Raw genomic sequence first — 21,628 nt, forward strand, 5'->3', positions numbered from 1 at the left:
TGAAATAATTCTGGGAATTGGGAATTGTGTTTAAACTAAGATACATCTCTTTTTATGAAGAACAACCATCAATAACAGAAAAAGATCAGTCGCCATTTCAAATATGTATTGTGCTATTTCATACAAAGAATAACCTAATTAGTAAATTTCGAACTAAGGTAGTAGAAAATAGAATCCTTTCTTTCTCCTGAGTTATATTAAGAAGACCACAATCATAAATCTAATAAATTCTGCATCGAGTATGGTTGGGTTGTATGTGCTGGTGTTGGCTGAACACATTGGTGTCTGAGACCCAACTTTATATGGAGAGTAGAAGGGAATCCATTTGCCTATTAATTTTAATGTCCCAAACATGATAGCAGGGAACTAAAGCCACCTGTTCCTTTAAGGGTTTACAGATTGTTCCCATTATTTTGAGCTCAATCTAGTATATTATGTATTTTTGGTAGGAAACTAACTTAAAACAACATAAATGAGTGAAACTCAATTAGGATTAACATGTCCTTGTTGTTCCTGGAATGTGTAACTTCCACTGTGCATGTCTATTATTGACTGACAGAATTTAATTAGATGGGTAAAATCGAAAAATACCTATTGCTATCTTGCTTCTAAGAAAAAAAAAAAAAAAACAAACAGGGGGAATGAGATACCCAAATCATGAAAACTCTGCACATCCTACCAGTCAAATCTGACTTAATACTCCCCAAGGAAATCTACACTATCTTTGCTGAACACAAACAATTAAAAACACCTTAAAATCAAAACCTTGATTTTCATATTGAAACATGTTAAATTAGATGTAAAAAGGGAAGCCACTTCAAAGCGGCAACAGAAGCCTAGAATTCATATGTCTTATAGCTCATATTTTAGCAAGCACACCACCAGGCTTTTGCCAAAGAATCTCTAACACTAATACAGACATTTCTATGCTTTTCTCAGGCAAATCCTTTCTGCAAGTCTCCCCAACACTTCTATCATGAAACCACTAGATGTCTTTAAGCTCTCCAATTATGTGTTTCTGCTTGAAAAAAAAAATTTTTTTTAAGAGGTATAAAATCATTATCTACTTACCCAGGAGACATTTTTACCCTTAGGTGTTTTTAGCATGGCAACCAGCAGTACTGCGGTGGCCAACAACAGTTTCACCAACATGGAAAATCCACTGGAGTATATTCCAAATGTCTTTGTTACCCAAATGCAAAAAGTGCCCTGGTTTGCCAGACACAGCTGTCATAAGTAACAATGAAGATCACCTTCAGATAACCCATTTTTCTTCTCAGCACTGAGCATGTGAACACACACATAACAGATCACTACTTCAACCACTCCGTCTATGGAGGCAGAAAATGCAACATGTGTGTCTTCTCTTCTCTAGATCCGCAGAATCCAGAGTGGAGTCTTCCCTTCAAAAAGAAAACTTGAATCCATGTGCAAACATGTCCAAAATCCCAGGGGAATTCCTCCCTCGGCTGCTAAAGTGCAAGTCCCAGTTGCTCCCCAAGCTTTAATGAAAAGCTCGCTGGCGGGAGCTCACAATCACTTAGGAAGAGGAATGGTGAAAGCAAAGCACTTAGGAGACCTTGCAGGTTAGCAGCTGGTGGCAACCATTTTAGGAGGCGCCTGGCTCCAGGGCTGCCCAGAGGATCAAGAGAAAGCAGAGCTCAGTTTCAATAAATAATACATAGTCTCAGGTACAATGTGTACCTGTAAGTACCTTCTGCGCAGCCTCACGTAGGTGTGCTCTCTCCGCGGTCTCCCAGACTCACAGTGCACCTGTTGTTGATGAGACTGCTCCGTGAAAAGGCTGGTCTCCTAACAACCAGGGACATTTGTTTATAAGGTAAGAAAAATAGAAGCCCCAGAGGGGAGCAATTTAGGAGGCCCAGAAGGAAGAGCAGGGCTGGAAATCAGTGTTGGCTCTCCTCCCTTTGTTTCTGTGTCCTTGTGTCCCTTTTCTTTTACCTCCTGTCAATCTAGATTAACTAAGCAGATCCAGGCTAAATTTTGCTACTATCAGTAGTGATTAGTGTGAGTTGATGAAATCGGATTATACAGGCGGACCTCTGCCTTCCCCCTCAGCAAGCAACACCACGCGATTGGAACAACTCCATGCTGTTGTCCTTCTTGTCATCAGACAGAAGCCTTCTGGAAGGTTCTGCAGGAGGGAATCTGCTAGCAAGGGGAATCCAGCACAGATACAAATAGAGGGGGAGCAAACCATTTCTTTCAAATTCTAATGCTCTCTCAGATTGAAAGTTAGATCCCTAGAAAAGAAATGCGTAGCATTTTTCCATTGCATCAAAATTTTTTTCCCTGGCTGGGTGACCACGTTGACCAAGAGACTGAGGTCATGGGAGACTACAAAAGGGGTTGGGAATCGGAAGCCACTTTTCCTGAGCATTTACTACACGCCCAGCATGACGTAAGGGAATTTACATATACTCAGGTCCAAGCAATCCTGGAAGTAGGTATTAATATCAACACCTTAAAGATGAAGAATTAAGATTTAGAGATATTCAATACCTTTCAATGAAGACTTACTGAGCCAAAGCCATGCTTTCTAGACTCCTCTCTCTCTGAAATCATATGACATCTGGATTTTTTTTCCTTGGGTTGTTTCCAATCTCAAAGAATACATATATATAAATATATATATATTTATATGTATATGTATATATATTTATAAATATATATATAAAAGACCAGATGTTTCCCTTAAGTGTCTGATAATTCTGTGAAATTATGGTTCCTACTTATTTTGAAAATAATAATTTTCCACAGCTCCTCAGAAGAAATACAGTTGTCCCTTGAACAACATGGTTTTAAACTGATGAAGTTCACTTACAGATGGATTTTTAAAAATTTTTGTCTATTTGAGAGCACGAGAGAGCACAAGCAGGAGGAGGGCCAGAAGGAGAGGGAGAAGCAGGCTCCCGGCTTAGAGCAGGGAGCTGGATGCAGGGCTCCATCCCAGGACTCCGGGATCATGACCTGAGCTGAAGGCAGACACTTAACTGATTGAGCCACCCAGGCACCTAATATATGTGGATTTATTTTAGTAAACACGGTATAGTCCTATAAATGCCATTTCTCTTCCTTATGATTTTCTTAATATTTTCTTTTCTCTCACTTGCTTTATTATAAGAATACAGTCTCTAATATATTGAACATACAAAATACATGCTAGCTGATTATGTTACTTCGAAAGCCTGTACATGATTAGCATTTAAGTTTTGGGGGAGTCAAAAGTTACATGTGGATTTCCGACTGTATGGATGGTTGGCTCCCCTAACCCTCATGTTGTTCAAAGGTCAACTGTATTTTGAATTGCATTTTTGTGAAGTATAAAGCAGCTAAGATGGGACAACAGTTAGCCACATAAATACCAGTGCTATAGACAAGGGGCCTAAATGACTGATGACTTTGTGCTATCCACTCAACAGATACAGTTTATAATAATAGCCAACATTTATTAAAATGTTCTATGTGGTAAATATTTTCCCATTTTTATCTTACTTAATCAAAGCAACAACAACCTAGTGAAATTGATCTCTAATGATTTTGGATGATTTTTGTATAGGCAGTATTAATCAATATTGAATTTTTTTAAAAAATATTTTATTTATTTATTCATGAGAGACACAGAGAAAGAGGCAGAGACACAGGCAGAGGGAGAAGCAGGCTCCCTGTGGGAAGCCCTATACAGGACTTGATCCCAGGACCCCAGGATCATGATCTGAGCCACTCACGTGCCTCCAATATTGAATTTAAGAAAAACCCAATACTACATTTAAAATTACAAATGTGACCTGAATTTTCAACCAATTCAAAAATCAGAAAATTTTTTTTAGATACACATGAAAGTAGAGATAAAAAGGGATTTTTAAAATAAAAAAAAATCCTTTGAGTATCCTTTGAGTCTGTGTATGAGTAAATCTCATATGCCTCATTATGCTATAAACCCCTTAAGGACATGGCCCTCGTCTAGCATATTTTTTTTCTCTTCTGGGAATACCGTAGTCACGGTTGCTCAATAACCATTGTTGACTAACCAGGTACAGTTCCATTATGAATTTTAAAATGGTGCTTTGAACATAATTTTCTGTTAAAATTTTCTGCAGTGTAATACTGTTGAAAAATAGATGAAGTAATTTGGAACCTGACATTTTGACTAACACATGAATCCCAGCGATCACTTCGATTTGTATTTTTATACTTCAAGTTTTCTAAAAATCATGAAGAGATATCCAGCACAAGTTTAAAGCTCTAGAAGAGAGTTGTATAAAAAGAAGACCATGTAAGTCCAAGTCATATTTAATCTCAGATCCTTCTAGAAATAATTGGTTTCAGAGTACCACTAAACCTTTGTTCTTTTGCATAATAATGGTCTGCTCTTTTTATCACTTTAATTATGTCCCCCCACAAAAGCTATGTTTAACTTTTAACCCCCAGTAGTACTTTATTTGGAAATGTGACTTTATTTGGAAACAAGGTCTTTACAGAGGTAATCGAGTTAAAAGGGGATCATTAGGTTGGGCCGGAATCCAGTATGGCTGGTGTCCTTACAAGAAGGGGAAATTGTGAACCTAGAGACAGACATGCACAGAAGGAAGAAGACGGCCATGTGACCGGAAGGCTGCATCTGTCAGCCAAGGAACAAAAGCCAAGGATTGCCATTGACCACCGGAAGCTAGAAGAGGCAAAGAAGGATTCTCTCCTAGAGCTATCAAAGTGAGCATGGCCCTGCTAATAATATATCAATTTTGGGCTCCATGGGATCCCTGGGTGGCGCAGCGGTTTAGCGCCTGCCTTTGGCCCAGGGAGCGATCCTGGAGACCCAGGATCAAATCCCACGTCAGGCTCCCGGTGCATGGAGCCTGCTTCTCCCTCTGCCTGTGTCTCTGCCTCTCTCTCTCTCACTGTGTGCCTATCATAAATAAATAAAAAATTAAAAAAAAAATTTTGGGCTCCAGCCTCCAGGCTATAAGGCAATATATTTCTGTAGCTTTAAGCCACTCAGGTTAGGGTACTTACAGCAGGCCTACCAAACTCATACCGATGTCAATTCAATAATTCTTCCTTTCTTTTTCTTTTCAATGACTCTTTGGAGGATTCTAAACTTCTTTCCTTAGTTTTACTACAGCACCCAAAAGGTAAAAGCATCAGAATTTATTTTAAAAACTTGAGTTTTAAAATATGCCTAGATTATTGTATATATTTGACTTAAATTTTAAATTAATTCATGGACTCACTGCACATTTCACATATTAGACCTCTTAATGTGGGACTCTTGGAATCCAAGGAACCTATGAATAAAATCTAGGGAGTTCATGAACTTGAATGGAAAAAGACTGCATCTTATTTTCGATAACTTCTGATTGAAATTTAGCATTTCTCTCAGTTACAGATGTCAGCAATAGAAATCACACATATGTTCATCAGATAATAATTGTTTCAGGTATCTTGAAATATGTCCATCTTCTAGTTTATGATATACATGCTGAATCATTTAGAGGAAACCTGCAATTTGCTTTGCAATTTACATTGACATGCATAAAGACATTAGGATGGTTTGATGATGCATAGATGGATGGATAGATGTTTAGATGGACAGATGTGACACAGTATATTAAAAAAAAGAAAGTGTATCAAATGTTAATGGGAAAAATCTAGGGATGAGTTGGGTGTTCTAAGACTCAAGATTGTTAGTATTGTTATTTACTACACTAATAAAAAGTGTATTATATCACAGATTTGGCTTCTAACATATTTTGAAAACTATGTCATCATATGATCAGTTTCCTCTCTAATTCTACAAATTTTATATTATGCACTCAAAAATACTGTTCCAAGAAAAACTCCTTCGGGCTTTACCAGACTACGAAAGGATTCATGGCACAATAAATCTAAGAATTTCATCTATAAAGCTATCAGGAGAAAACTGATAAGCAGCAATATTATTCCACAAAATTATTTCAAAGGCTCGTTTTTATGGTAAGTAAAAAGTAAAAAAATTGAGTCTTTAAAATGTCATATAGCGACTGGGTACCAAAGTAAAACCTTACTGTTATCTAAGAAATAACTGATTGATATCCCATGCCGCTTAACTACTGATCTGCAACAAATTGTCCCAAAGCTTAATGGCTTAAAACCATAATTTATTACATCTCATGGCTCTGTGGGTTCCCTGGGCTCAGTTGGGTAGTTTCCATTTGAGGACCCTGATGTGGTTATGGTCATATAGATGCTGGGGCTGAGTCATCTGGAGGCCTGACTACATTGGACACCCAAGATGCCACTCACATGGCTGGCAGTTATACAGGCTGTCAGCTGGGAGGTCAGCTGGGAGGTCAGCTGGGCCTGGTGACCACAGCACAACACATGACCTCTCCATGTGGTTGGAGCCCCTCTCAGTATGCCACCTACATTCTGAGAGACAGTATTCCAAGAGCAAGCAGTCCAAGAAACCCTGTGGGGAGCTGCAAAGATTCTTACCTAACCTTGAAAATCACACACCATTACTTCCACCATGCTCTACTTGTCAAAAGTGACTAATAGCACCAGAGGACCGGCCCAGATTCAGAGGGAATGAATACTATCTAAACGCATGAACACTAGGCATGCAGCTCATGATGAGGAGTGAGGGGCAACTGCAGAGACCCAGAGAGCTTTAAGTACCCAGGGCAACATGCAGCTTTGACTCCCTAGAGTCTGATGCCTACATCTGCCCTCTTGGTTGGTCTAACTTTCCAGTTATAATAAGAACAGCTGACCAGTGCTGCCACTCATGGAAAAGACTAGAACAGGTTCCCATCTTCTCAACCACCCCCAATCTCAGCCACAGCAACAGTTTACTCTGGGTCTTTAAGCCATGCCATGCAACATTCCACTCTGCCACAGAGCCTTAGATCCTGTAAACATCCACTCAGTCTAGCAGCAAACCCAGAAGAGTGGGGGAGTCTCTGTCCCTAGCATTGACTCCCAATGAATAGGAGACAGAATAGGACACACATGCTCCTGACTGCTATCCTCAGAGTGGACAATTCTGGGAGGTTTTGGTACACTTTTCAGGAAACCTGGTCCACTCTAGCCCCCTTGCCCACAACCTTGATAACATTCTTTTATATTGGCTTTTTCAATCTCTGTCCCCCAGACATCACCAGCCCAATAAACTCCCTGCACTGAGTCCTTGTCTCAGGCTCTGCTTTTGGGAAAAAATGTCTACTATTATTAGATGCATCCACTCTGTTCAGTGGAGAGAATGGAGTTGCAAGTCCATGAGGTTCCAAATCTGTGTTTCTTTTGTGAATCCACTAAGTGAGCCCCTATTGAAAGAGGGCCTTGGGGATTATTGAGTAGCTAGAGTTTTCACATCTAGGCACTTTAGTTATCTCACTAACTAGACTGTGATCCCCTGGAGGATAAGTGCTTCCATTTTCAGCCTTATAGCTCACATTACAACTAAATAGCTGCCTGGTATTTAACAGGTGCTCAATTAGTGCATCCTGATGAAGTAAGTGGTTCTCCCTCTTGAAAGTATTACATCTTTAGGTCCTAACCTATTAAAATTGCAAGCAGTAGCTTCCCTGGTGTATCCTCTGTAGGCTATTTTGTCTAAGCAGTGCTTTATCCTAAACTCCAAGTACTCAACACCAATGAGTCTTTGTGTGTGTGTGTGTGTGTGTGTGTGTGTGTGTGTATACATCTACACCTACTGATCAGATACACTCTAGTAGAGATGGAGTAGGCATGGCAGAAAGGGCACATATTTGGAGTCAAATGGACCAAAATTGAACTCTGATGCCTCCATGTACAAAATATGGAAACTAGGGCAAGGGAATTAGCTTTGTTGGGCCTGTTTCCTCATCCACATAAAGACTCCAGTGACAACTAGCCCACAAGAGCTTTTGTGAACATTGTATGAAACCATGTATATAGCATGTAGATTGTAAAGCATGTAGTGGCTCAGTACCTGGGATCTCCCTGCTCCTGGATTCCTGCTTGGTCTTCATGAGGTGCTTATTGTGTGATCAATGTATGAGCCTGTGTGAGTCTCCAATTTCTCTTTTGTAAAGGAAGGATAATTAACTTTTATGTTTATGTAATATGGCCAGAGCCAAAATCAAATAAATCATGCATGTGAAAGTTACTTGAGATTTGCAAAAGTACTGATAGGTAGTGGAAGACGTGAAGATGAGGCTGCCATGCAGTGTTGTACGTTCTGTGCACTGCAAAAATGCCCTGGCCAAAGGCCAAGTTAGGAGTGAAATCAACAGAGGCTACATCTGCCCAACAGGGGTGGCATTTTTCTAATCTGTCCACTCAAAGACAGTCTTTTTTCTAATATGCACAGAATGGCCATGATGACTAGCAGAGACCTAAAATGTAATGAATAAAAGAGTAGACTCAGATTCAAATCCTGGTTCTGGCATTTACTAGCTGTCCAATTCTGGCCACAGTCCCTCTGTGTCTCAATTTGTTCCTCTAAAAAGAAAAGGATTTTATAGAGTTCCTAGTTTATAAGGTTTCAATGAGCCTTACAAAGCAATTAGAAGAGTGCCGAGCACATAGTATGGACTCAATAAATGCTCACTGTCAATGATTATTATTCTTATTCTCTAAATGTAACTCATAATCCAGATGAAGACGTGCCAATTGTGGAGAAATGACATGCAGTATTAATCATTCAAAATAGAATTTAGGTCTGCTCAAAACTAAACTGTGTGTACACATGCTTTCAAATGAGGGAGGCCAATTAGCAATGTATAAATTTGTTTTTCTTAATTTTTGATGAATATAATGGATAAATTGATGGCCTACTGAAAAATACAGTTAATAAAAACTTAGCTCTGATGATTTGAAATGGCTGTCAGAATTTGTTCTCTTGAACAGGAAATTGTTTAGCTCAAGCCAGCGCTATTAGAAGCTGTGACTTTGAAGAGCTCTGTACTTAGTTTAGATCAATCCGAATATTTTTTTCTTCCAATTTTTACTCTCTTCTTTAAATTGAGGTCTGTCACTTTCAAATAAATACCTAACTATTACACAAGAATCTCAATTGCATTCATATTCCAGATATCAGGACAACATCACTTGGGAAGAAAACAAAATCCACCCAGAATTATTTATTTATTCGCCCAGCATATATTAAGCATATTTTTGTGCTAGGGACTATGCCTTTCCAATACAAATATTTCTAACAGACTTCCCAAAATTCTGTCAATAAGTCATGATACTTCCTATGACAATTTATCATCTTACGATAGGCTATCAACTAAATGCTGATCCTTGTTGGATTAACAATTCTTCAAGGGCAAGAACCACATTCATCATTTTAATATATACTACTATGACATATTATACACAAAAAAATGTTGGCTGAAGTGATAATATAAGTGTTTGCCAAGTGAACTTCAAAGATACATCCCAGTAGAGCACGCTGCAGTAATCTAACCCAGAGAGGACGAGGACATGGAAAAAGTCATAAAACAATGACTTCTTAAGCAAGGGTCTAACCACAGCATCCTGTCCCTTGGAGGGAGTCATTGACAATGACTTGTTACTGAATAATAGTCACAAAGCCATTTTCTGGTTCTTTCTTACTGAACATGGGGAGAGGAGAGGAGAGAGGGAAATGAGGGAGGTCATAGCAGCAGGGAGGGAGGGGCCTATCTGAACTTCTTCCAGAAAGAATAGAATGATGTGTGTGTGTGTGTGTGTGTGTGTGTGTGTGTGTGTGTGTGTGTTTTACCAGTTCTGGGACAGCTTTCAAAAACATAGCCAAAGACATTCAGATTTCATTAATTTGGCCAACCAGCTAAATTAAAATGTCCTTGATAAGAAAAGGGTGAAGATTTGCAAGTATCCTGAATTTTAACCAAAACTTACTAGAGATTAAAAAACAGACAACTATTTTTGGGGCGGGGGAGTGACTGACCCAAAACATGTTAGGAAAAGCAGAATGACTATCTTTGGTCATCTTAGCCATTTTCTAGCTCTAACACCCTTGGGACACATACAATTTTGGTCTAAATAAATAATATTTTATGAGTAAAAATAGGAAAAATTAGAATCACTATATTTATATTCCATTGTCTTTCTGTCTCTCAATGGCCCCCATCGCTGAGATTCTCATCCTTTTATCACCTCATCTGGAGAATACAGGACAGTGTGGTCCCTGAGCTTCTTCATTGGAGTCCAACTGCCTAAGATGCCAAGGGTCTTCCTTCCATGTCCCTACTCACATCCATGTAGATTTATGATCACAAATATGTTGGCTTCTTATTTCTCACCACATCAAATCTCAATACAAATCCTGTACTTCTTTGGTTGTAATGCATGTATAGCCTTTGTGTGATTAGCCTTAAATTCTGACTATATAGTAACAATACTACTAGGAGTAGTCATTTCCTGGGGTGCTGGGTGGCTCAGTTAAAGGTCTGACTCTTGATTTTGGTTCAGGTCATGATCTCAGGGTCAGAAGATTGGGTGGGGCTCCATGCTCAGTAGGGAGTTTGCATCTCCCTCTTCCTCTGCCCATTCCCTAGCTCGCAGGCACTGGTTCTTTCTCTCTCTATCCCATAAATCAATCAATCAATCAATCAATCAATCAATCTTTAAAAACAAAGGAGTAGGGTGCCTGTGTGGCTCAGTTGATAAGTGTCTGCCTTCAGTTCAGGTCAGGATCCCAGGATCCCAAGGTCCTGGGATCGAGTTGGGCTCCCTGCTTAGCGGGGCGTCTGCTTCTCCCTCTCCCCCCTGCTGGTGCTGGCTCTCTCTCTCTCTCAAATAAAAAAGTAAAATCTTAAAAAAATAAAAATAAATAAAAACAAAGTAGTAGTCATTTCCTTCTAATGAGATATACTAGCACACAAAATTTTATGTCATTGAGAAAAGATCCATTTCTGGATGGTATGAAGGCTACTCATTTAAATCTAAGATCTGACCTGAGATTTACAGGCAAATAGCCACATTATAACTGGTTGCAGGAAACTGGTTCCCAGAGAAGCTCCCATAGATTAATCTGCCTAAGTGAGGATAACAGTTTGAGAATTCAAAAGCAGTCTGCTGTTTTAAAAATGAAAGATATTGTTTTATTCTAGGCACATACTATAAGTTCCTGGAGGGAAGGGACTATTTGACTCATCGTTATGTCCCTCTAGAATAAGAGAGTATCTAAAATGTGCCAGAAACCAAATACTTATTGAATTAATGAATAAACCTAAACATCAAGCTAAGAATCAAATATGTTTCCCTTTAAAGAATATGAGAAATCATTCTTGTTTTATGAAGCTGTGTGTCTACCCTTCACCTCTACCTTACACTGATGTGTCCTGTATATATATTATTTGAGTCTATGCTCACATTTGGTATTCACTCGTCTCCTCTGGTGAATGTGATTTTTCCTTTCTTTATTGGAGTCTGGACCACTTGGTTCAAAAGGACAGAGATCGGGGATCCCTGGATGGCTCAGCAGTTTAGCGCCTGCCTTCGGCCCAGGGCGCAATCCTGAGGTCCTGGGATCGAGTCCCACGTCGGGCTCCCTGCATGGAGCCTGCTTCTCCCTCTGCCTGTGTCTCTGCCTCTCTCTCTCTATCATGAATAAATAAATAAATAAATAAATAAATAAATAAATAAATAAATAAATAAAAAAAATAAAATAAAATAAAATAAAATAAAATAAAATAAATAAATAAATCCCTCAAGTGGCAGGGCCTTATTTTAAAGATACGCATTTGCAGGACCTCTGAAAAAGTGAATAATCGGACTTCAGAAAGGCCAGGACCTGTTTTAGATCTCCACTCTGCTGCTGTGCCATCAACAGAACCTGCCCTCCTGAGCACTGTCTTCAGGGGCCATGCTATTTCCTGCACTCCCAGCCACTTGGGTGAGTCTCACCTTTTCTGACATATACACAGCTTCTGCTTCCTTGCATATTTTTACTCAAATTTTGGGCCTCCTGTGACTCCCTGTGACTCGACCCCTCATCCATGACCAGTTTTTGGCTCCTGCTTCTGGAGCTAAATGATTCTGTGAATCCCTCATTTAAATTCCTGAGTCAAAGCGCTTCCCCCGATCGAACACATTTTGGCTGCCTGGAGGGATGCAGGGCAGTGGAGTCTGTGTAACCCACGTAGGGCTGCCCTTTGCAGTAGGATGCGTTCGGCAATTTCACGTAACACAAGGCTACAGGCTGGCAAGGACATGACTGGCATTTCTAATAAGGTTGGCATAATTATTCATTTCTTTTTATTACTGCTTCTATCAATTTCACTCTTTGTTTCTAAAGTTAATTTATCATGAAACTGAGATCACTTTGCTTTTCAACCAAAGTTTGCAGCAGTTCTAATCTCTTAGACTATGTGAAGCTGAAAACAACGCATGGTACATTGATATTCTGAGTGGATTGATTAGTTATTATTTAAAACTGCTATAAGGTATATTTTAATTCTTTCATGGCAACTTATGAAAGGCTGGGAAAGAATGAAGAAAAGTTGGATAATGAGTTCTTATTTAATCTAAACAAAGTTTCAGCATTCTGGTTGCAATGAAGTCACAGAGTTTGAAACCAGAGAAATAGGTTCACATTACTAATAAAAACTGAAGGTGAAGATTTACTCTGAAATTCAAATCTTGAGCTTAGTTAGACTACACGGTAATTTAGAAGTCATACAGTAAAAACATTTAGTGTATTAGTGTGAGCTTTACAAAAAGCAGAACCATTATTTAAAATAAACTTTAAAAACCATTCTTTTTTTTTAAGATTTTATTTATTTATTCATGAGACACACAGAGAGAGAGACAGAGACAGAGACATAGGCAGAAGTAGGCTCCCCACAAGGAGCCCAATGTGGGACTCGATCCCAGGACCCTGGTATCACGCCCTGAGCTGAAGGCACTCAACCACTGAGCCACCCAGGTGTCCCTTAAAAACCATTCTTGCATGAAGAATAAGAATGGACTTTATTTTCCCCTAAAAACCATTCTTTCATGAAGAATAAGAATGGACTTTATTTTCTTCATGTGCCAATTCATTTAAAATGAGAATAATTCTGGGTGTATACCCTTTCATCAGATCCTAGAAGCTGATCTTCAAAAATTCATGTGTCTAGGGGCACCGGGGCAGTTCAGTCAGTTAAGCCTCTGACTCTGGATTTTGACTCAGATCATGATCTCAGGTCTTGAGATCAAGCTCAGTAGGAAAATCTGCTTCTCACTCTGCTTCTTCTCCTCCCTACCCCCTATGCCATGAGTGCTCTCTCTCTCTCTTTCTCTGAAATAAATAAATAAATCTTTTAAAAAAATACATGTGTCTGCAGTCTCTTGCATCTGTTTATTAGGAGGCTAAGTTTTCCCCTGTATGAAGAAGTACTAGCATTAACAAGATAATATTGGGGAAATGAATTCTGATAGCTCGTACTAAGGATAGCATATCAGTACTTATATCAGACCCACTGGAGATCTAGCAGTTAACTAAAGCCTACAGTCTGAAATCTAATCATAGATGAAACTGTAAAGCTCCAAGTGATTGCCATTTTCTCCAGAGAGTAATGGAGCAGAGTTGTCAGAGAGAAATCCTCACTGCCTTAACAACTTTAAAAAATGCCATAGAGAAGTGCATGTCTCATCAAAGGTTTAAGAAGGTAAACAAGGAACATCCAATCAACTGAGAAAAAAAGTCAGATTGTCATCTCATTTTTCATGGAGCTGTAGAGTGAAAAGAACCCAAATCAGTGTCTTTTAAGAGTATTCTTTAACCTGATTGTACTGTCAATCATAGTTCAAGAGTCAAGCTCAATGAAAGAAACAGTGCAATAAGGACTCATATAGGGAATAAACGAAAAATCAGAAAAGTACTTTCTAGCAGTGATGGCTTTTCCCTTTGAAGTCGGGATTCATTTCAAAACTTAAAGTGCTCTTTGGTCTGTAGAAATAAGAATTCTATTATTTTAAACAGTAATGAGCACACTATAATTATGGTTCAGAAATGAAAATCTATGAAATTGATTGTTTCAAGAGGGGTTGAGCAAGTTTTAAAAATGAATAAATTTTTAAAACCAGAAGAATTTAACTAAAGTAGAGGTCTGCAACTGCATGAAAAAAAAATACACAGATTTCTCCTTTGTGACCCCAAAGGAAGAGAAGATGGGATGAGCAGAAGCTCTGATGTCTCCTCCCTTCCCACTAGACAAAAATGAACAGTCAAACCCTGCCAAGAGCCCTTAAATATAAGATTACAAGTTCTAGGGTCTGTATTGCTTTACTCAAATTTGAGGGATTCGCGTTTGGGAGCTCGTTCAAGAAACTTTCTGAAGCAATTAAAAATCACTTTTTTTAAAAAAAAGGATTTTACTTATTTATTCACGAGAGACACAGAGAGCAGCAGAGACACAGGCAGAGGGAGAAGCAGGCTCCCTACCGGGAGCCTGATGTGGGACTCGATCCCAGGACCCTGGGATCATGACCTGAGCGGAGGCAGATGTTCAACCGCTGAGCCACCCAGGCGCCCCTAATTAAAACACTTTTAAAGGCATTTTCAGTGCTCCTTCAGGGGAAAAAAAAGGTACTGAGGTGCTGATATATATATATATATATATATATATATATATACTTAAGATTTTATTTATTTTTTCATGAGAGGCACAGAGAGAGAGAGAGAGAGGCAGAGACACAGGCAGAGGGAGAAGCAGGCTCCATGCATGGAGCCCGACGTGGGACTCGATCCCGAGTCTCCAGGATCACACCCTGGGCTAAAGGCAGCGCTAAACCGCTGGACCACCGGGGCTGCCCGAGTGCTGATATTTTGAAACAAGTTTGTAAAATCTCTTCCTTATCCTTTTCTACTTTAGGTGCCTTCTTTCCCTTCGCTATTTTTCTGGAACTGAAATTTAGTTCATTAAAATAAGGAGACAAGTCAATTTATTTCCGCCAAATTAATCTTGCTGTAAGGAAAGCTGCCAATAGATTTTACCAGTGTGGCCTATCACATGCCATCACACATGGGATATCCTATTTCTTTCTGTGGCATCCACAATGATTTAATGGTTAGAGGTTAGTTAAGACTGCCAAGGAGTAGAACTTTCTAGAAATATGTAATCCACAGTGCATCTTTCATGCTAGACATTTATCAGGACTGTGTCTGCTCCAACCCATGGTTCCCAGAAGGTCAGTGTTGCTCAAGGAGAAATAAATGGTATGAATTAAATCTGGTAACAAAAGTCATACCTTGCAAGGAGTAAAAGAATATATGATATTTTACTTGAGCTTTTCTTGATAGACTCTTCGTAGTGTTCCTTAGCTGATTCTATAGACTTCAGTTACAATTCAATATTATAATTCAGCAGGTTGCCAATAGTTACAGAACATCTGAATAAAATCTTTACTGTCATTATTAATTACTCAAATCGACTCAAAAATTAAGTCTTTGTTCTCATCAAGTTTTTACCAGGCATAATTCTACTGGAAAGGCAATTCTGGATTTTTCCTACAAACTTCATCTTCCATAATCCGCATTTATGTAACCAAGGAACCTCAGCCCTGCTAAGCTTAAAGATGCTAATGCTTCACTTCCTAAGCTTTAACCATGCGAGAGCATGGCTCATTTAAAAATTCCTATCATTATGTTCTATGTCTGTGCAAAGATCATCTGTAATTTCTGCTGTGCAGGACCTATTACTTTTTTTTTTTTTTTCCTAGAAACAACGCTTGGTGTTTCCTTTGGGAAATTCTTCTCCTCCATTGTCAGTCAAGTAGTCCTCCCCTCTCCTGGTCTGAAGAAGATCAGGCTGTTCCACTCAGATCCTTTTTCTGAAGAATTCAAACCTTGACTAACCTGACACAAGTTGACTTGAGGTGAGCTGCCTCGCCTTAGAAGGACAATGAGGAGCCTGGCCACAATTCCTGCCACCCAGATTCTCACAATTCCTGACACTCCCAGCCTGACTTTCATATTTCCTTTGATTCTCTGAGATCTCTCCAAGCAACAGTGTGCACAAAAAATCACGGAGAGGTTATGGAAAATTAAATGATGAAGATCCATCCCTGAGATGCAGATTCTATGGATCTGGCATTGTTCCCAGGGATGGGCACTTCTTTTCACAAACACTCCTAAAAATTCTCATGCTAGTGACCCAATGAACACACTGAGAAACACTGCCATAAACAACCCATGAATTCCATGTGTTAAATTAGAAAGAGGGGATTTCTACTGTGTACTCCCAAATTATCTTATCCACCCTTTATAAATCTTTGCAAAGTGATGACTGATGAGAGGTATGTACCTTGGGGAGAGAGGGTAACAGAGATTTCAGATCTTTCAAGTGGACTTTTTTTTTAACTTCCCCTTGCCCTCCACCCTGTTCTGTTCTCCTTCAGCCACATGCCCTGGAAATTGAGTGTGTCCCAACAATTTATGTTGAAAAAAAGGTTGCAACATATGCAATGAAACATATGCAATGATGTTTCATAGTCTAATATCTACCCCAAGGAGCAAGCTAATTTTCCCAATAATGAAATGACCAAAGAGAACTCAATGACTCCTGTCGGGAAGCTTCATAGCCCCCTAAACCCCCTAAAATGGTGAGAGACAAGAAATACATAAACTCCAACACACCCAGTGCCTTAGTCACAGCGCTGAGAGAAGCCACTTTGCCCCCAACTCCCTTTCTTCTGTGTTGCTGTTTGGAAATCAGAGTGGGTTATATAAATTATTTATTCCTTTGGTGATGGGGAGGAGAACAGTAATATGCTCATCACAAAAGTGCAAGGGGAAAAGAAAGCCCAGTAAACAATAAATGGAGCCACTTCTGATGATTCAAACAGAAGAGAATTGGCTGTTATCTCAATGTAATACCAAGAAAGAGAACAAACAGAGGAGTCTGGCTCAATGGGAAGCAGATCTATTCAGCAGAAAGGTCATCTGGCAATAGAAGGCCTCTAAGCCAACAACACAAAAGGCTGCATCAGAGCAGTGCTACCTGCCTGAGCTCCGATGGGGGGAAGTGGGGAGGAATGACACATCTAAAATAGGAGCCGCTTGTTTAATATGGGAAAGATGGGGCAGCTTTTAATACACATGGCTGTTAAAGCCTTTATTTCAAGGTCTCAAAAGACTAATCCGGTGGTGTTTTCATTTTTAAATGGCTGCGATTAAAGATACTTTAGAAAAACATTTACCTATTTTGTAACCACTGTTTTAAAATTAAATTAGTTTATGGATTTTGGTTAATTTCATTATTTAAATCAAGCTCTGCACTCAGAGCAGGTCCTTGCCATGGGTAAATAGCTGGTTCTTGTTTACATATCCCTAAAAGAAATGAACAGAATATAATCTAAACAAGGAAAAGAGGCCTAAAGTGTAAATAATTACATAGTTTCAAATTCTAGCAACAAAATTTATCTTCTACTTTATAAATACTGAAAAGACCAAGGAATTTAACTGTGTATCATCACAAAGCTGTGTGTGTTTGCACACACATATACCCATGTACATAATGAATTTATATAAATATAAAAAATTTGCATGTTATAATGACCAATAGGAACCAAAAATAAAAATTTAATCATATTTGCCCAGCACTATTTATTTACTCATTCAACAAATAGATCTTGATCATCTGCCACAGGCAAGATATTCTTGCTGGAAAATCAGGATACAATCATGAAAAGGGAACTTAAGTTCAAAGAGGCACAATTAGAGGAGTAATTATGATATGGTATAGTAAGTGCTGTTGCAGGAAAGAGCAAGGACACCTGCCCCACATTTGGGAACAGAGTCTACTGAGGAGCAGAGGCAACACAGAACACTGGGCACTGAGAACAATGACAGGCATTCAATGCCACTGCGACTTGAGTGGGACAGTGTATAGGGCTAGGGCCCTCGGGGCAAACAGAGCCTTATCAGGAAAGGCCTGATAAGGCTGCTGATAATAATAATACATGCTGATCAGACTATACTTACATATTCAGGGTTGCCTGGGTGGCTCAGTTGGTTAAGCGTCTGCCTTTGGCTCAGGTCATGATCCTGGGGTCCTGGGATTGCGCCCTACATCCAGGAGCCTGCTCAGTGGGGAATCTGCTTCTCCCTCTTCCTCTGCTGCTCCCCCTGTTTGTGCTCTCTCTCTCTCAAATAAATAAATAAAAATCTTAAAAAAAAAAAAACCCGACTATTCTTACATTTTCAGAAAATAGGAATTCACTGGGGGTTTTGGGCAAGGAAATAACATGATTGCATTTGAGAAGAATCACAATGGCTATTACAATGTGCTGGAAAGGTTGTTCAAGAATTACAACTAAGACAGGAAGACCAGTCCGTAGGTTGCTGCAGTAATCTGGGAGGGGTGTACTAGGGTTGAGAGAGATGGGACAGAGGAGAGAAGATTCTAGAGCCCTTGAGGTATAAGTGATTGTATGTGATGGCTGATTGGGTCAGATAGTGAAGGGAAAATGATTCATTTCTGGCTTGGACAAACGGAAAGGATCCCAGTGCCTTCCAATCTGACTCATGAGGTGCAAGGAGATGCAGGTGTTGGCGGGAGAGTGGAAGGAGGCTCAGCGGTGAGTAGGAGCAGGGTGGAGACCATAGGGTCACTTTTGCACAGGTTGTGTTTGCAGGGCCTGTGGAGTTCCCAAATACAGATTCCTGGAGGCTGTTCGATGTTTATAAGGGGGTGAAATTTGAGGGGCGGGGGGAGGATCTCAGCGGGGCCTAGAGATTTAGTCACTCACCATCAGCATATACAAAGAAGAGTTTTCCTTCCATTGTTTTGGCCATTTCTTCATCAGTCTATTTTTAATTTTTTTTTTTTTAGGTTTTCCTTCTTTTAAGCCTTTTCCAAATGCATATTGGTATTCATCAGCTTCTCTGAGAATTGAATACAGATGTATGACTGCCTGAAGGAATACCAATATAAATGAGGAAAGAAAGATATAGCAGGCGTGTGAGAAGGCATGGGAAGAGAAGAACGGAAACAGGTGCATGAGGTCTCATGAGGGCGAAGGTGTTTTGGAACAGTGGGACAGAACCATGGCCAATGCTCAAACTATCTGACCATACTGACTGGTGTGCTGCCTTAGTGAGGAAGACTCACTAGGTCAGCATCAACCAATGGAAATAGCTCTCAAGTGATCTACGTTCCTCTGCTTAGATCTCATATGTGCCTTCCTTCTGATCTTATTGGCTTAGGAAATGTGCCAACAATAAAGACATGTCAGAGTGCAAATAAATTTAATAAGATTTGACTACCCTTGTGTAACAGGTTCTCAGCATGCAATGGGAAAGACTCGACCCTGGTCCACAACTGAGTGCATCTACACATCCCATCCCATTCTTATTTCAAAATAATTCTGTGAGTACCTATGACAATTTCTTGGTGAACAGATTTCTCAATTTCTGCATGGTTTTCACTCGATGCATTTCAAGTGGAGTGTTTTCTGAAGAGCTAAAATATGTATTACATTCATTAATTTATATTTTATAAGCCTTTCTGGAAGAAGGTGAAGGGTCAATTAATTTAAAGGTATTTATCTTGGGGCACCTGTGGCTCAGAGGGTTAAGCATCTGCCTTCCTCTTAGGTCATGATCTCAGGGTCCTGGAATGGAACCCGGAGTCAAGCTCTCTGCTCAGTGGGGAGTCTGCTTCTCCTTCTCCCTCTGCCCCTCCCCCTGCTTGTGCTCTCTCTCTCTCTCCGAAATAAACAAATGAGATCTTTAAAAAAATATTTATCTTATTATCTATTACAAAAATTGTGTGCTCACTACAAAATATCACATGATACAAAAAGTAAAATCCCACCTGTCTCTCTATAATCCTACTTCGGCGAGCTTGGCACACATTGGTATAGCCTTGCAGACCTCTTCTTATGCAGACGCTAATATAGATATAAATGCATGCAGAGTAAATGTGACCATACTCACATACATATACATTGCTCTCCGACTTTTTTTGTGTGTAACATACTTTCGGAACATAGACCTCCTTCCATGTCAGTTCTGTACAAGCCCAATTTCTTCTCTTTAATGCTCGTTTGGTATTCTCTGCTATAGGTGGTGGACCATTTGTTTTCTCCTATTGTTGGATACTCCAGTTAGCTCAAACATTTTAATATTCCAAAAGAGTATCATCCACCAGTAAGCCAGGCCCTCCTAAAGGCAGGGATGAAAGGGTTCACTTCCTCTCCGTACTTTGAGCTTTCAGGATAGCTGTGGGCAAGGAGCAGGTGCTAAGTAATCCCTTCATGAATGAACAGGTGGATGACGACTGCTGCAGCTCTCCATAACTAAACTTTACAAAACCTTTCTTTAAAACAGTGAATTCATTCTTCCGAAAGTGACAGCCCTTTCTCAGCAACTCTCTGATCACAGGAGAAGTGGTGCTCAGATGCAAAGGAAGGTAGAGATTACATTAACTAAGACAGTTCAGACTTAATTGAGTACTTGCTATGTGCCAATTATTTTCAGAGTTGAACACATGTAATGTTCACAGCAAACCTACCAGTAAGATTCCATCATTATTCTTCACTTAACAGAAAGGGAAATTGAGGTGCAGAGTGATGGACTGGCTTGCCCAAGGGTTTACAGTGCACAAATTTTAGGCCTCTGCTCCAGAGTCTGTCATTCACATATTAAATTGTCTCTTGGGGCCCCAAGGTAGTTCAGTTGGTTAAGTGTCTGACTCTTGATTTCAGCTCATGTCATGACCTCAGAGTGGTCAGATGGAGCCCCACGTAGGGCTCCACACTGGGCATGGAGTCTGCTTAGGATTCTCTCTCTCTCCCCCTTTCACCTATCCCTCTCTCTCTTCCTCTCTAAAAAAAAAAAAAGGAATAACAATAATAAGAAAAATAAATTGCTTTTCCACACTCCATGTTCATTATGTCATTATTTGCAGTGGCCAGGATATCAGAACTATGTAATCATCCATCATCAGAGGACAGGATAAAGATGTGACACACATGCACACACACACATACACACACATACACTTACACAATGGAATAAAGAAGATGTGAGATACACACATATAATGGAATATCATTCAGCTATGAAAAAAAGAAGTCCTGCCACTTGTGACAACATAGATGGAATTTGAAAACATTATGCTAAGTGATCAAAGCCTGACAAAGACAGATACGTGGTATCACTTATATGTGGAAACGAAAAAAAAAAAAGAAAAAAGAAAAAAAAAAGAAAGCCATAGAAAAATAAAGTAGAAAAGTGGTTGGCAGGAGCTGGGGAGTAGGGAAAATAGAAAGAGGTTGATCATAGGATACAAACTTTCAGCAGTAAGATAAATAAGGTCTGAGGACCTAATGTAGGACATGGTGACTACAGCCAATAACACTGTATTGTATAATTGAAATCTGTTAAGACGATGGAATTTAAATGCTCTCTCTCACACACATGCGATATATATGTAAGGTGATGGATGTGTTAATGAACTAGATGGGAGAAACCTTTTCACAATGTTGTATACATAGGTCAAATCATCATGATGTACGATTTAAATATCTTACAATTTTGTCAATTATACCTCAATAGAGCTGAAAAAAATGTGATCTTCCTAAAAATAAACAAACAAAAACAAATTGCCTCTCCAATAGGAAGGGAAAACAGTGAGTGACAAAACCA

At 39.5% G+C, this 21,628-nt stretch overlaps 1 protein-coding gene and 1 long non-coding RNA gene across 10 annotated transcripts in view; one reads left to right on the forward strand and one right to left on the reverse strand.

Annotated features, from left to right (window-relative positions):
* Positions 1-21,628, reverse strand: part of CACNB2 (calcium voltage-gated channel auxiliary subunit beta 2) — a 374,689-nt gene that overhangs the window by 221,708 nt on the left and 131,353 nt on the right. Inside the window, exon 1 of one of the 8 annotated variants that reach the window (XM_038529969.1) lies at positions 1,072-1,653. The exons of the other annotated variants lie outside the window; for them this stretch is intronic. Within the exon in view, the coding sequence (XP_038385897.1) occupies positions 1,072-1,152 (81 nt within the window). The 5' untranslated portion in view covers positions 1,153-1,653. Of the gene's footprint in view, positions 1-1,071; positions 1,654-21,628 lie in introns of those variants that run through there. 8 annotated transcript variants of the gene reach the window in all.
* On the forward strand, positions 1,558-19,214 carry LOC111091415. 2 transcript variants are annotated; one of them, XR_005355268.1, is made up of 4 exons: positions 1,558-1,840; positions 11,742-11,887; positions 15,697-15,852; positions 18,810-19,214. It is a non-coding gene; the product is annotated as an uncharacterized LOC111091415 (long non-coding RNA). The 2 variants fall into 2 exon arrangements; XR_005355267.1 differs by lacking the exon at positions 18,810-19,214 and having other exon boundaries at positions 1,560-1,840; positions 15,697-17,162.

The sequence above is a fragment of the Canis lupus genome, chromosome 2 (assembly GCF_011100685.1).
Source record: "Canis lupus familiaris isolate Mischka breed German Shepherd chromosome 2, alternate assembly UU_Cfam_GSD_1.0, whole genome shotgun sequence".
In the NCBI taxonomy this organism is placed as follows: Eukaryota; Metazoa; Chordata; class Mammalia; order Carnivora; family Canidae; genus Canis; species Canis lupus.